Genomic DNA, 13,970 nt, shown 5'->3' with positions numbered 1-13,970 from the left:
ATATTACATCAGGATAAATAAGCATTTTATTCAGAGTTTGATATAGTCTATCTCCATTTTTGTTAATTTTTACAATTTTTTCTACATCATTCGAACATCAAAAACATCCAACATCCAAAATCAGTTAAGAATATTTTTGCCTTCTATAAAGTTATTGTTTTGGAGATAGAAGTTTTTCTTTGGACAGCAACGATGTAATAGTCAAAATTTAAAGTTAAGCAGTAAGGAAGGCATGTATTAAATATCACTAATTAGTATCACAAAAAATAATTATCATGAATTATTGAATGATGAGCGAACGTATCGTTTACAAATTTCTGACCATATCGCCCAGCCCTGCTTCAGAGACGTGATTTATTAATGTGTTCACTCTACTTCACTGTATTGGTGGCATTAACAGTTTATTGGTGGTTTTAAGTAATAAGTAATAACTTATTATGAATTATGAATGATCTTTTTGTTAGTTGTAATTAGTGCATGCGTGAGTGTTTGTCTGTGTTGTAATGAACCCCCACTGTTTAAATCTGGAGCACTGACAGGAGACCTTTGGTCTTTGATCAGGTCTTGACAAGTTCCTGCTTTTTGCCCGAAGGACGGACATCCGTCGGATCAGCTTCGACACCGAGGACATGTCGGATGACGTCATTCCGTTGGCGGACGTCCGTAACGCCGTGGCACTGGACTGGGACTCCAGAGACGGTCATATTTACTGGACCGACGTCACCACTGACTCCATCAGCCGTGCGCTGTGGAATGGATCCAAACAGGAGGTCAGTTATTTGGAACCCAGTGAGAGAGACTGGAGTTATTACTCCATTTAGCTGCAATGTTTCCGTTTAAATAACACAGAATGAATTACAGTTATACTTTTATATACATTATGCTTTTATACATTTATAAAAAATGCAAAGGATAAAACAGCACAATAACTTCATCATATTCAGATCGAAATAAAATATCACCTGCTTGCAAACTCTAAAGTGGTCTGAACTTTGCACACAGTGTCTCCACCTATTTCAGTAAATTACATTTAATTTCTATGTTTTATTTAGTTTATGTGTGATATTTTTTTATTTATTTGCTTTTTTGTATTTGCCAAGATGTATAAAGAATTTTTCTTCATACACAACCTTAAAAAAGAGGCTTCAGGAGTTCTTTATTAAAGGGAATGATTCTATTTAGAGTTCTGTGTAGAATCGTTTGCATGCTTAAACGGTTCTCTGCATGGTGAAATGGTTCTTCGGATTGATGGACAATGTGTATATGGATCTATATATGTATATATGCTATATAGAACCATGTACAACACACTCTCCATCGATCTCAAGTAATACTTTTGCTCTTGTTTTGCTGTAATAGATGACTTTCCCTCTGGGATTAATAAAGTGATCTATCTATTTAGTTCTGAACCGCTTAGCTTAGAGAAAGTTGTAAAACACTGCTCCCTGCTGTACAGACTGTAGAAGTGCTGCCTGGCTCCTAGATTTCTTTACTTTCAGGGGTCTGTATTTATATTTAACTGTGTCTGCAGGTGGTGGTGGACACCAGTTTGGAAAGCCCCGCTGGACTGGCCATTGACTGGGTCACACACAAAGTTTACTGGACTGATGCAGGTGATCATGATGTTTAATTATATATTATTATCTAGTTTATAATTAAAATTGTATATTCATTTGTTTATTTATTTTTAAGCAGTTCCCAGGTGATTGCTAGGATTCTGCCAAATAGTTGCTGTATTATTTTATGTTATATTCTATGGTGTTGTCAATGTTAGGTGGCTAGTAGGATGTTGCTAACCAGTATCCCAGGTGATTGCTTTGGTGTTGCTAGGTGATTGTTGTGGTATCCCAGGTGGTTGCTAGGGTTAAGTTGATATATCAGTATGCATTATGATATCACAGTTGGATTACAATGTTCAGTGCTCATATTTCTGCTGATTGGCAAATATGTAGCAAACAACAAGCAACATGTAGAAGTAGCTTTACAAGATTTGGTGGTTTTTCAAAGCTACTGCCATCTATAATTGATAAAAACATACTTTACCCACAATATCTGAACTACTGTTAAAACGATGAGTATAAATACAGAAATAAATAAAAAAACGATGCAAGAGTCTAAAGTGTTGATGCAGAATTGTGGAAAATAAAATCACAGTTCAATGATCAATCATGATATTAGCAGAGCCGTGGCTACGTCTGACCTTGATTTTCAAAAATTCATGATCATTTTCACTCTTCTCTGATCTCCATCAGGTACTGACCGCATCGAAGTGTCCAATGCTGACGGCAGCATGCGCACAGTCCTTATCTGGGAGAACCTAGATCGTCCCCGGGACATCGTGGTGGATCCCATCGGAGGGTAGGGTGGGGCGATATGTCCCAACATCGCAATTCTATTTACCATCATTCGATATATTTAGGTATTGATAATTATTTTTATATGCTCTTGTTTTAAGTCTGAATACTATTTTGAATCCTGGAGAGAACTAAAGTCTTATTCTGACATAATAAATCTTATTTATTTTCAAGAATAATTATAATGATTTATGATTTAGTGTCAGAGAACATAAAATTAATGTAACCAAAAAGTATTATAAAGTATTATAAAGTATTAAATAATGTCATTTTTCAGGATATCAAACATGTTTAGTCCAATTTAGTTCACTAAACAGTTCTGTTCCTGTTGTAGGTATATGTACTGGACAGACTGGGGAGCGAACCCCAAGATTGAGCGTGCAGGGATGGACGCATCCAGCCGCATAGTCATCATCTCCACCAACCTGACCTGGCCTAATGGACTGGCCATTGACTATCAGACCGAGAGACTGTACTGGGCCGACGCCGGCATGAAGACCATTGAATTCGGCAGCTTTGATGGCTCCAACAGACAGGTCAGTCGTTCGAACATGCTAAAACATGTATATGTGGTGCTGGATCATGTCTAAAAAGAACTATAACAGTATTTTCCACCAAAAAAAAAAAAATTACACATATGAATGAACCCAAAAGACAGGTGCAGTTTAGGCTTGCTGTCTTTTCTCAGTGTAGGCCACATGCAAAAAATCATAAAAATTATATAGTAACATTGAGCAATGCAGCTTCTTTAGGTAATAAACAACTTTGCTTTGTGTTTTGAAATTTTTGACTGCAGAAAATCAGTTGTTGTCAGTAATCTGATCAACGTGTTTACATGCGCTTAATAATCCGATAACTGCAGAAAATCGGATTGTGTCAGTAACTGGTTCAGTGCGTTTACACTAAATGATCTGATAACTGTAGAAAATCAGATTGTGTCAGTTACTGGTTCAGTGTGTTTTCATGCTCTTGGGTAAATAGAAAATGGGGAGGCTCCGGGTCTACATGAGTCAGGCAGTAACCAGATTTCTGCTTTACAACCGGCCAATAAACTCCCAGAATAAGACGTGATGTAAACGTAATGTAAGATGTAGGATGAAGAATATTTAAATCCTTCATTTTGTTGAGCATGTATTTGGTTCCAGCAATGCTCCAAAAGTGTTTTGCTGCATCCCGCGTCAGCGCTGCTTGCTTATTTCTGATACTGCAGTTTGTTTTTGCACATGCGCAGACTGAGAAATCTGAAGGAAATCAGAGTAAGAGTTTACATGCACTGAGAAATCTGATTACAGAGCTAAAATCCAGCATCAGTGTTAATACATGTAAATATATATATATACACAGAGATTTTTCATCCATGATTAGTGTTCATTTCATCACTCATTGAAGCGCTGGGTCTGTGTTTATCATTTTTGTCTTAATTAGTTCAAATTACTTTCTCGTTCACTATGAACTAAACCTTAATTGCTTCCTGCAGGTTTTGATTGGTAGCCAGTTGCCTCATCCGTTTGGCCTGACGCTGCACGAAGACAAGATCTACTGGACGGACTGGCAGTCCAAGAGCATCCAGAGCGCAGATAAACTGACCGGTTTGGGCCGCTCTACACTGGTGGAGAACCTGGAGAACCTGATGGACATCCACATGTTCCACCGCCACAGAACGACAGGTCAGCACAGAGTAACTCTGAATAAAATGTGTGCCAAAATGGCCACGGCATGAAATACCATAGAGCAACAGGATCGTCTCTGTCCTTTATGTGATGCCATGGTTGAATTGGTCTACTTGTTTTCAGCAGTCCAGAGATTAGTGTTCTCCTCCAAGCACAGTGAAGCGTGTTAGCAATGCCACTGGTGTTTCCAACCTAAACTTTGCACATGAAAACACTGTTAAGGCTGGTTTTAGAAGGTAAAAATCTCAAGCATACTAGTTCCTTGTTGTCAGTTATTTCATATAGATAATGTGTTAACGTGATTAAATTATTAACACTATAGTTTTTTAACACTGTTAACGCATTTTGCTAGTTTGACCCTTCAAATCTTCCATAGTTATAACCTCTCCACGGATGTTGGTGATGAAGATTGGAAAATGCATTCATCTTATTTTCATGTTTGCCCGACTTTCACATCAGTTTCAGTTTCAACTCTGCATTCAAACAATGAAAATAGTATTGCTGAATTATTGAATTATCTGATGAAGCTTGTTTTGTCCACTCATATAGCTGTAACACCATGCACTTTTTAATGGAAACAAATCTCTTTATGGCCAAATTCGAGCAAGTAAGACACATGCAATCAAATGAGACTAACTATACAAAAGAATGTCATTTATCAAGACTAGCTGCACAAAAGAATGTGATTAATTGCAGTTAACTATTTTAACGGCTCTAAGTAGATGTTAATGTATTAACATCATATGAACTCTCTTTAAGGCCAAATTTGAGCAAGTAAGACACATGCAATTAATCGCAATTAATTACACAAAAGAATGTGATTAATCGCAATTAACTACACAAATGAATGGATTTAATCACTATTAACTACACAAAAATATAATTAATCACAATTAACTACACAAAAGAATGTGTGTAATCATAAATAACTCTGCAAATAAATGTGATTAATCATGATTAACTACACAAATGAATGTGATTAATCGCAGTTAATTATTTTAACTCTCATGACATTATAATATATATATTATAATATATAAAATATAATATTTACATAATATTTTATGTAAATATATTAACATTATATGAACTCTCTTTAAGGCCAAATACGAGCAAGTAATAGACGTGCAATTAATCATGATTAACTACACAAATGAATGTTATTAATCGCGGTCAATTATTTAACAGCTCTAGTTATAATATTATGTGTTATGTGTGTTATGTGTTATCTGTATATAAACATTATGTGTTCTAGTGTTAGTCAAGTGGTAAGGTTACCAAGACTGAGAACTTGGAAGAAATAAAAATATAAAAGAAGAAAAACAGTTGGTTTAGTGCATCAGTAACAGTGACGATGAATGATGTATGCAGAGATATTTCTGACCTCGCAGGATGGGCAATGTTTTTTCCCACTGATACTGCCACTGGCCACTGTTGGTATCATGTACCTGTGTTTAGCCTTCTGCTCAGACGTGTAGCAGTGACTTCATTGCCTTGTGGCGGTCGTGACAGGAGGAATGCGGCTCTCTGTGGTGTCAGGTGTCCTTTCAGACGGACTGGGGATTAAGGTTGATTGTAACTGATCTGCAGTCAGTGGCAGAAAGCTCCTGAGGCTTGTAGCAGTCTCGCTTAGGGATCATATTATTGCCCAATCCCTGCAGAGCTGAAGAGTGTCTGTGACTTTTGTCCAAGTGTTAATGTTACACCTGCCTCAGTCTCAGTGGGTCAGAAAGGAGCCTAATACAGTTAGACAGATATTAGCCATGAAATCGAAGTTGAATTGAATGTGAACTGAACTGAAGCAGAGGCCTAAATGTAACTAACAGTTGTTTCTACAATTTATTTATCGACCATTATTCGATTAATGGATTTTATTTAGTCTTTTTGAACACTGTAGAGCATTTTTAAATGAAACAGTAGACGTCATATCGCCCCCTATACTTCCTGTAGTGTATTACAGTCTGTCAGAATGACTGTGTGGATCATATAAACATTATAGAGTATATGTTTAAGCAAATGACACATTAACAATAAAATGACATCTTGTCTAATTGTTATAGCCATAAATAAATGTGGATTTTAGTAATATTAAAAATGTTCATTTTCAAAATCTCTCTCTCTTTTTCTTTCTCCATACAGTCCAGACCCCCTGCTTGGTGAATAACGGAGGATGTAGTCATCTCTGTCTTTTGGCTCCAGCACCCAAAGGCTCTAGCTGTGCCTGTCCCACCGGCATTAACCTACAGGTGGACGGAAAAACCTGCACCCCAGGTAAGATTAGTAATAAAAATAGATCTTCTATGCTGGACAACAATAACTGCAGGGGTCTATGTGGGCTATGATTTCTCAGTTACGCTCAAATCACTGCTTGTTTTGTCGTACAGAGCTGTTTTTTGCACAAGTTTGATGAACAAGGGCTGCTGTCGTTTTCCTCCACCTCTTTTCCCCCCAACCCCGCTCTCAGTTGGACCCTCATAAAGCTGCAGATCGGCCGCTGATCCTTCAGCACTGAGCTGAAACCCAACACTGCATGCCGAGCTGCAGCAGTTCAGTATGTTACCCTGAGCAGTCTCACCCACATTTCTGTCCTCGGTTCTTTTTCTGAAGCAGCCGGATTGTCTTTGAAATCTGAATCTCAGCCCCCAGAGGCTGGGGGGGTCACCTTTAAGGGTGGCTGTGAAGTTTTAGGGATGATCTGGGGCTGATGATGGGCACTGACCCTTAAATCCCTCTTCTGTCCCCCTGGTAGCAGTCCGAGTGTCTTTGTTTGAGCTTAATGTTTTGAAGCTATGAGGGTGATGTAGCTAACAAGTAATGGAAATGTATAGTCCATCTATTTTTAAAACTAATACTCAAGAAGCAAACTTCAGACACCAAACATGTCTTGACTGAGTACATTTTGGCTAGGCTGTAAATATGTCTCAGTATGTGCTAATGTACTATATATGTCCGATATATCCTATATATGCTATAAAATATAAACAAAAACACACTTTAAGCTTTAGTTCAGCTGTAGCTGCTTTTCTCGCATCTCAGACAGGAAACTTTTCCACAAAAGTAGAACAGTTTCTTGTAAAATCTTTCTCAACATTCGATTTTTGGTTCGATTAATTTGTGCGTTGTGAAAACAAAACGGCCCCAGTCCACTTTAGCTTTGCTTTATGGTGAAGACCTCGATGCTCGCTGTATACACAGCGACAGTCTTAAGCACTTCAGCAGGTAAACAGACCAAGGATCATTTATACGGTTCTACTCAGGATAAAGTCTGTCCGTGATCTGCGACAGACAGCAGCGCTGACTTATTAAAGCGATCAGATGCGAGAGCTCGCGTGATTATACCGTGTTAAAGGCTCGAGCTGGGCACGCAACGCAATTCTCAGTGGCCCACTTGGCGAGCGCTGTGCACGCCATGAGTGCTGTGAAAGGGGTCCGAGTTCTAATGGAGCTGTGGTCTGAACAAGAAGTGTTCTGAGATCTCAGTGGACCAGAAAGAAGAGGAGGATTATTTTATTTTTACCTAAAAATCTAATTCTGTGGAGCTGCAACAGGGCAGCAAAAGAGCCACATAAGGCTCCAGAACCGCGTATTGCCGACCCCTGGTGAAGGGGTTTTGACATTGGGGTTCCGGGAGGGGGCAGGTTGGGTGTGTAAAGGCTGTGTAAATTTGACTGTTGCTTTATACATGCTAGGTGTGTGTTTTTCTTTTGTAGAAGAATAATTATTCTTCCCCTTACAGGAATGAACAGCTTCCTAATCTTCGCCCGGCGGACAGACATCAGGATGGTCTCTCTGGATATTCCCTATTTCGCTGATGTTGTTCTGGCCGTCAACGGGTCCATGAAGAACACCATCGCCATCGGAGTGGATCCCAAAGAGGGTAGGGGGGCTTTTTTAAACACTAATTTACTCTCAGCCTCATTTATGTGCTCAAGTTATCTTGCTGATAATGTAGTCTTCACAATTATTAGTGATGCTACTGCTGTGTTCACATGTTGGCATTGAGCTTAGTGCTTATCAAATATTTAGGAGTAAGCGTTGAGGAAACTGACGGAAACTGAAACAAAAAAGACCAAACACATGACTTTTTTTGGCTAAGCAAGCTTAAAATAGTAAATGTTACCCTCACTGTGAGCTTTATCAGGAACATCTGCTTGTATCTGCACTCACGTTCCACTGACCATATAGGAGCTCTTTGTAGTTCTACAGTTACACACTGTAGTCCATCTGTTTCTCTGCATACTTTGTTACCCTGTTCTTCAATGGTCAGGACCCCCACAGGACCCCCACAGAGCAGCTATTATTTGGGTGGTGGGTCATTCTCAGCACTGCAGTAACACTGACATGGTGGTGGTGTGTTAATGTGTGCTGCGCTAGTGTGAGTGGATCAAACACAGCAGTGCTGCTGGAGTTTTAAACACCTCATTGTCGCTGCTGGACTGTAGAATTACAAAGTGAAACTATATGGTCAGTGGAGCTGATAAAATGGACAATGAGTGTAGAAACAAGGAGGTGTATGTTTCAGCAAAGATGCATGTAAATATATTTGTGTAGAGATGCAGGGAGGGGGTTTATGAGCCCCCAGTGCATCAGTGTACAACACCCCCAAAATCTACCAAACTGCTGTCCGTCATGCAAACCTGGATTGGTTGAGCAGTGAGGAGGGACAAGAACTAAACAAATTATTTATCACATCTGTTATTTTATGTCTTCTATCTGTTCTCTTTCTTCTTCCATGCAGTGTGAAACTTTTCCCCACACTGAAAACCTTTTTTTGGGTTTCTTGCACATTTTGTGTATATTCTGGTTTGGTAAATGCAACATTGCCCCCTAGTGCCCACACTTGCATTACATGCATTGACAGACCCCCATCCTGCTCTCTTTTCTTAGGTAAAGTGTACTGGTCAGACAGCACACTGAAGAAGATCAGCAGGGCTAATATAAACGGCTCCGGCCAAGAGGACATCATCTCTTCAGGTATGGAGAGTAGCAAGCATCTCAGAAGCTGTACTAATAATAAATAGAACAAAATATATACAAAATCATGATTTATAGGGTGCTTTCTATTGGGAGGTGTCAATCTCAAACCCTAATTCCTAAATTTACATTTGGGAAAATAAAACTAAAAGTGTAGAATGATCATGAATTAAAAAAAAAAAACTTCATTCAAAAAATGCTCATGTCACTACAGAAACACAGTTTCAGTCTGTGAGTGGGTTTTGTTTTAGCCACGCCCCTGCATTTTAGAGCAGGAAGTGAGGCTGCATCCCTGTCCCTTATGGCCACATAGTGAGCAATTAGATCCCATTGTTTTGAAGTAAATGTGTCCCAAATTCTGAAAATCAGTGTGGAACATTAAGACTGCAGTTAAGTGCTTTTTTATGTTGAATGAAGAATATGATCATTGTCTGTGTGTACAGCTGTTCAAAGCTGAGTTTGCTCGTCATGTACTGGCTGCGTTTATGAGTTCAACATGAGCTAAAATTGTTACTCCCGAAACAGTCACTACTGAAACATTTGGTAAAGTTTGGGTAGTGCTATGATTGTTTTGGTAGAGACGAAATGTAACGTTCAATCGTTTGTTATAATAAAATAATCATAATTAACATATAAAGTCACTCAGAGCAAAATGATTTTAGTCTAAAGTCCCAAAATGTGTTTTGAACTCTGACCTTGAACCAGTTCACCAGTGTGATGATCCATATTAGCCCTTGTCAATAGTAAATGCAGTTACTGCAAGTAGAGGAAGTGCAGTCTGCATTGTGGCAGTTTTGTGCATATTATGTAGTCAGTATAAAACTCTTATGTTCACACCTCCTGTTTAGGCCTGATGACCACTGATGGCCTCGCTGTAGACTCTGTGGGCAGGAAAATCTACTGGACGGACACCGGAACCAACCGCATCGAGGTGGCCAACCTGAACGGTTCCATGCGGAAAGTTCTAGTTTGGCGGAACCTGGACAGCCCGCGTGCCATCGCCCTATACCACGAAATGGGGTAAAGCACCATTTTTTGGCTTTAAAGCGATAGTTTGAGGGAACAAATTAATTTCCACAGTTTCTCACTTAGAGCCAAGATGTTTGGTGTCTGAAGTTTGCTTTTTTAGTTTTAGCACTGGAGCTACAAGGCTAATGTAGCTAACAAGTAATGAACAAAATCAGGACTATTAGAGATACTGAACAACTTCACCCAGTTTTAGGTGAGTTTAAGATGATTAGCATGTGCTAAGCTTCTATGACTTGTTAGCTCCATTAGCCTCGTAGCTCTACAGAAGCAAATTTAAGACACCCGTGTAATAATGTGCCTTGATTGATCGCTGAACTATCACTTTAAGTCACATCCCTGTATTCTCCAAGCTCTGCTGTGTACATGCATGCTAAATCCCATTTCTGTTGTGTTTTAGGTACATGTACTGGACAGATTGGGGTGAGCATGCAAAGCTAGAGAGAGCTGGAATGGACGGATCAGACCGTGTAGTTCTGATCAGTAATAATCTGGGCTGGCCAAACGGCCTGGCCGTAGACAAGGCTGGCTCGCAGCTGCTCTGGGCAGACGCTCACACCGAGGTCAGTTTACTGGGGGTTAAAACGACTCGCTAGTCATGCATATTAATAGTACTGTGTATTTCTATGTGCTGTTAATTTATTGTGTGTGAGTTAAAAATAAATGAGGATTACTCAAAATCTAATTGCATATTAAATTCTTAAAAAAGATGGTTCTTCAAGGGTTCTTTAGTAAAGGCAATGGTTCTATTTATGTTCAGTATAGTTCCAGAAAGGGTTCTGCCATTGTCAAGCTTTAAAAGATCTTTTTGATTTGATTTTGTTTAATTTGTTTTTTTGAAAGATTTAGATTTAAGATGAATTTAATTTTTAAATAAAAAAAACTTATAATCTTAGAACTATTCAAAAAATGTGCATATCACTACCAAAACACAAAGTTTTAGTCTGTAGATGGAGCCTCATTTTAGCCACGTCTCTGCATGAGCTCTGCTAAAGCCTGAGCAGACTAATAAATCAATGTGATCAGTTATTAATCTCAGTGTTACTGAGCTCTGCTAAAGCCTGAGTAGACTGATAAATCACTGTGATGATCAGTTATTAATCTCAGTGTTACTGAGCTCTGCTAAAGCCTGAGTAGACTGATAAATCAGTGTGATCAGTTGATTGGAGACAATCAAACTGATAATCTCCTCAGTAGTGGACATGTGAGTGATGAGCTGTACTGGACTCCTGGGGATTGTGGAAGCAACATTGTACCGAATATGTGGTTTTCTATGTTTATGCTTTATGTTTTGTTTGTTCCCTTGCTTAGCGGATCGAGGCGTCTGACTTGAACGGTTTGAACCGGAGGACGCTGGTGTCTCCAGTGCAGCACCCATACGGCCTCACGCTGCTCGGCCCGCACATCTACTGGACGGACTGGCAGAGCCGCAGCATCCAGAGAGCAGACAAAACCACCGGCACCAACATCATCACCATCCGCTCCAACTTGCCTGGACTCATGGACATCGAGGCTGTGGACCGGGAGAGGCCGCTTGGTAAGATGTGGTAAATCTGCACAATGAGTGTGTTTACATGCATGTAATAACCTGATAACTGAGTAATTCTGATAACAATCGAACTATTAAGTGCATGTAAACACACTCACTGAGTTTCCGTGTTTCTATGAAGTTGACTGACGTTGGCACTGAGTTTTATGTCATTTCTGCCCTCTGGTGTTCTGTTAGCATACATGCTCTTCGGACACTCACTCTCAGCATTTTACCTGGGGTGTAAATCTGTCACCTCACAGTGATTCACTCTGATTATGATTCTTTAAGAAATGATTCAGTGTTTCACCATGATTAGTTTCAATTTGATTCAGAAACTTCAGAAAGTACACTGATTTATGCAAATGCAACTGGAATAGATATTTATGTATTAATGGAATATAGACTGTAAAAACACAAGCTTGCTTATTTCTTTATTGATTTATTTATTTGGACAATAATATTTTGAACTTGGAGGGTCAGAATTGTTCATCAGTTATGATTAAATATTATAATTATAATTAGAATAATGTATTTCTAACACTACAGCAAGTACAGACTCTGATATTTATGTAACTGAACAGAAATCTAATTAACCTCTCATTTAAGCAAAAAGCCAACAAAAATGACAAAAGCATCATTCCCTATTGTGCAAAATAAAAATTTTGAAATGCTAATAGCTCCTTCCATGCACAAAAACTGCCTTGTTAGATAAATAATCAGTATTCCCTGAAAAGCTTTGTCTGTACAGCCATACAAAACACACAAATACTATATATATTTAACTATTTAAGGTCCTTATGGTGATGCATGTTTGTTGTGACAGTAGGAGTGAAACACTGTAAGAATAGCCTTCATGTTTGAAGTATTTTTTTAGACTTAGTTGAAAAAAATATCAGATTAATCTTGTAGCCCTAATCATGGTCTAATAAAATGTTGTTTAGGGTTGCACAATATTGAGCATAACTTACAGTATATTCAAACAATACTGAATGCTTGATGTCACATAGTCTGCAATATTTACCTTTTTTTAGATTTTGTGGTTACCTTTATTCATCAAAACACTCACTAGAGCTGTAATTGGTCAGGATGCTCACAGCACTCTGTGATTGCTTAGAGGGCTCATTTGCACATTGCAGACTTCTACTGTATCACTTTTGCAGAAACCGATATCCTGGTAACTGTAAACAAACGCTAATTGCACAGACTCCGTGCTCTTCCTGTTCTTTACTCATCCTCCTCTTCACCTGTGCTCCGCCTCTGCAGGCTTTAACAGATGTGGGCGGAGAAACGGCGGCTGTTCTCACCTGTGCCTGCCGCGGCCGAACGGGACGTCGTGCGCCTGCCCTACGGGAATCCTGCTGAAGAGTGACGGCCGCTCGTGTGAGGAAATGCCTGAGACATACCTGCTCTTCTCGAACCGCGTCAGTGTCCGGCGCATTTCCCTGGACACCCCCGACCACACGGACGTACACGTCCCCGTCCCCGAGCTGCACAATGTCATCTCTCTAGACTACGACAGCGTGGAGGGGAAGCTCTACTACACCGATGTCTCTCTGGATGTCATCAGGTACGTAAACAACTAGGCTGCTGTTAGAGATGGTGCTGCAGTGAAAACATTTCACAACTTAGGCCTGATTCAAACGTGCTGCCTTTTGTATGGCGTGAGTGATGTGGCAGCATGAGGGCTACAGCTTGAACGCGCTGGCCTTTCATACATACAGTGGTTTTGGTGCTACCTGCATGCTTAAATCTTCGCCTCAAGCTGTGTGGAGCTGTTCAGTAATCTCTTAATAGACTTGCTGTGCTAATGTCGTTTTTGACACTGTACACTCTTATAAAAGAACTTTGGTAAAGGGAATCGTTCTGTTTAGTCCATTTCATGCTTAAAGCATTCTTTTCATGGTGAAATGGTTCTTCGGATTGATGGAAAATGTGTTGTATATGGTTCTATATTTATCTAATAATACAGTTGATGTGCATGTAAGTAGCTATTAGTATTTCAGTATTTTTATTTACCACAATAATGAAGGCTGCTTTTGGTTCTTCAGATTGTTGTGGATGGTTCTATGTAGAACATTTTTAGAAAATGGTTCTATGTAACACCAAAAAGGATGGTGCTGTTACGATGATATTTTTCAAGAGTGTATGACATGCTGTTATCTGTGAAAAAAGCGATGCCAGTTCTAGCTTCAGCTACTGTTTTTAGCTATGTTAATGTACTTTAGTTGATGTTTATAGATAACAGTGAGTCATACAGTGTCAGAAACCACATAATCAAGTCTATTAGAGATACTGAACATCTCACTCTTTGAGTTGACTGTTAAGGCATGCAGTTAGCACCATGCTAATTGCTAATCATGCCAATAAGCATACTTGTTAGCTACCTCATAGTTCCCGTGCTAAAACTACAGCAAA

At 39.3% G+C, this 13,970-nt stretch overlaps 1 protein-coding gene across 2 annotated transcripts in view; it reads left to right on the top strand.

Moving 5' to 3' along the window:
• Positions 1-13,970, top strand: part of lrp4 (low density lipoprotein receptor-related protein 4) — a 159,304-nt gene that overhangs the window by 128,373 nt on the left and 16,961 nt on the right. For both annotated transcript variants that reach the window (XM_036586299.1, XM_036586298.1), the window contains exons 17-28: positions 562-770; positions 1,532-1,613; positions 2,253-2,358; positions 2,689-2,890; positions 3,832-4,021; positions 6,164-6,295; positions 7,761-7,901; positions 8,912-8,998; positions 9,847-10,018; positions 10,425-10,587; positions 11,336-11,561; positions 12,819-13,122. In XM_036586299.1, coding sequence (XP_036442192.1) covers positions 562-770; positions 1,532-1,613; positions 2,253-2,358; positions 2,689-2,890; positions 3,832-4,021; positions 6,164-6,295; positions 7,761-7,901; positions 8,912-8,998; positions 9,847-10,018; positions 10,425-10,587; positions 11,336-11,561; positions 12,819-13,122 — 2,014 coding nt within the window. The remainder of the gene's footprint in view (positions 1-561; positions 771-1,531; positions 1,614-2,252; positions 2,359-2,688; positions 2,891-3,831; positions 4,022-6,163; positions 6,296-7,760; positions 7,902-8,911; positions 8,999-9,846; positions 10,019-10,424; positions 10,588-11,335; positions 11,562-12,818; positions 13,123-13,970) is intronic.

Source organism: Colossoma macropomum, unplaced genomic scaffold (genome assembly GCF_904425465.1).
Source record: "Colossoma macropomum unplaced genomic scaffold, Colossoma_macropomum, whole genome shotgun sequence".
Taxonomy (NCBI): Eukaryota; Metazoa; Chordata; class Actinopteri; order Characiformes; family Serrasalmidae; genus Colossoma; species Colossoma macropomum.
This window is presented reverse-complemented; position numbering and strand designations above follow the sequence as displayed.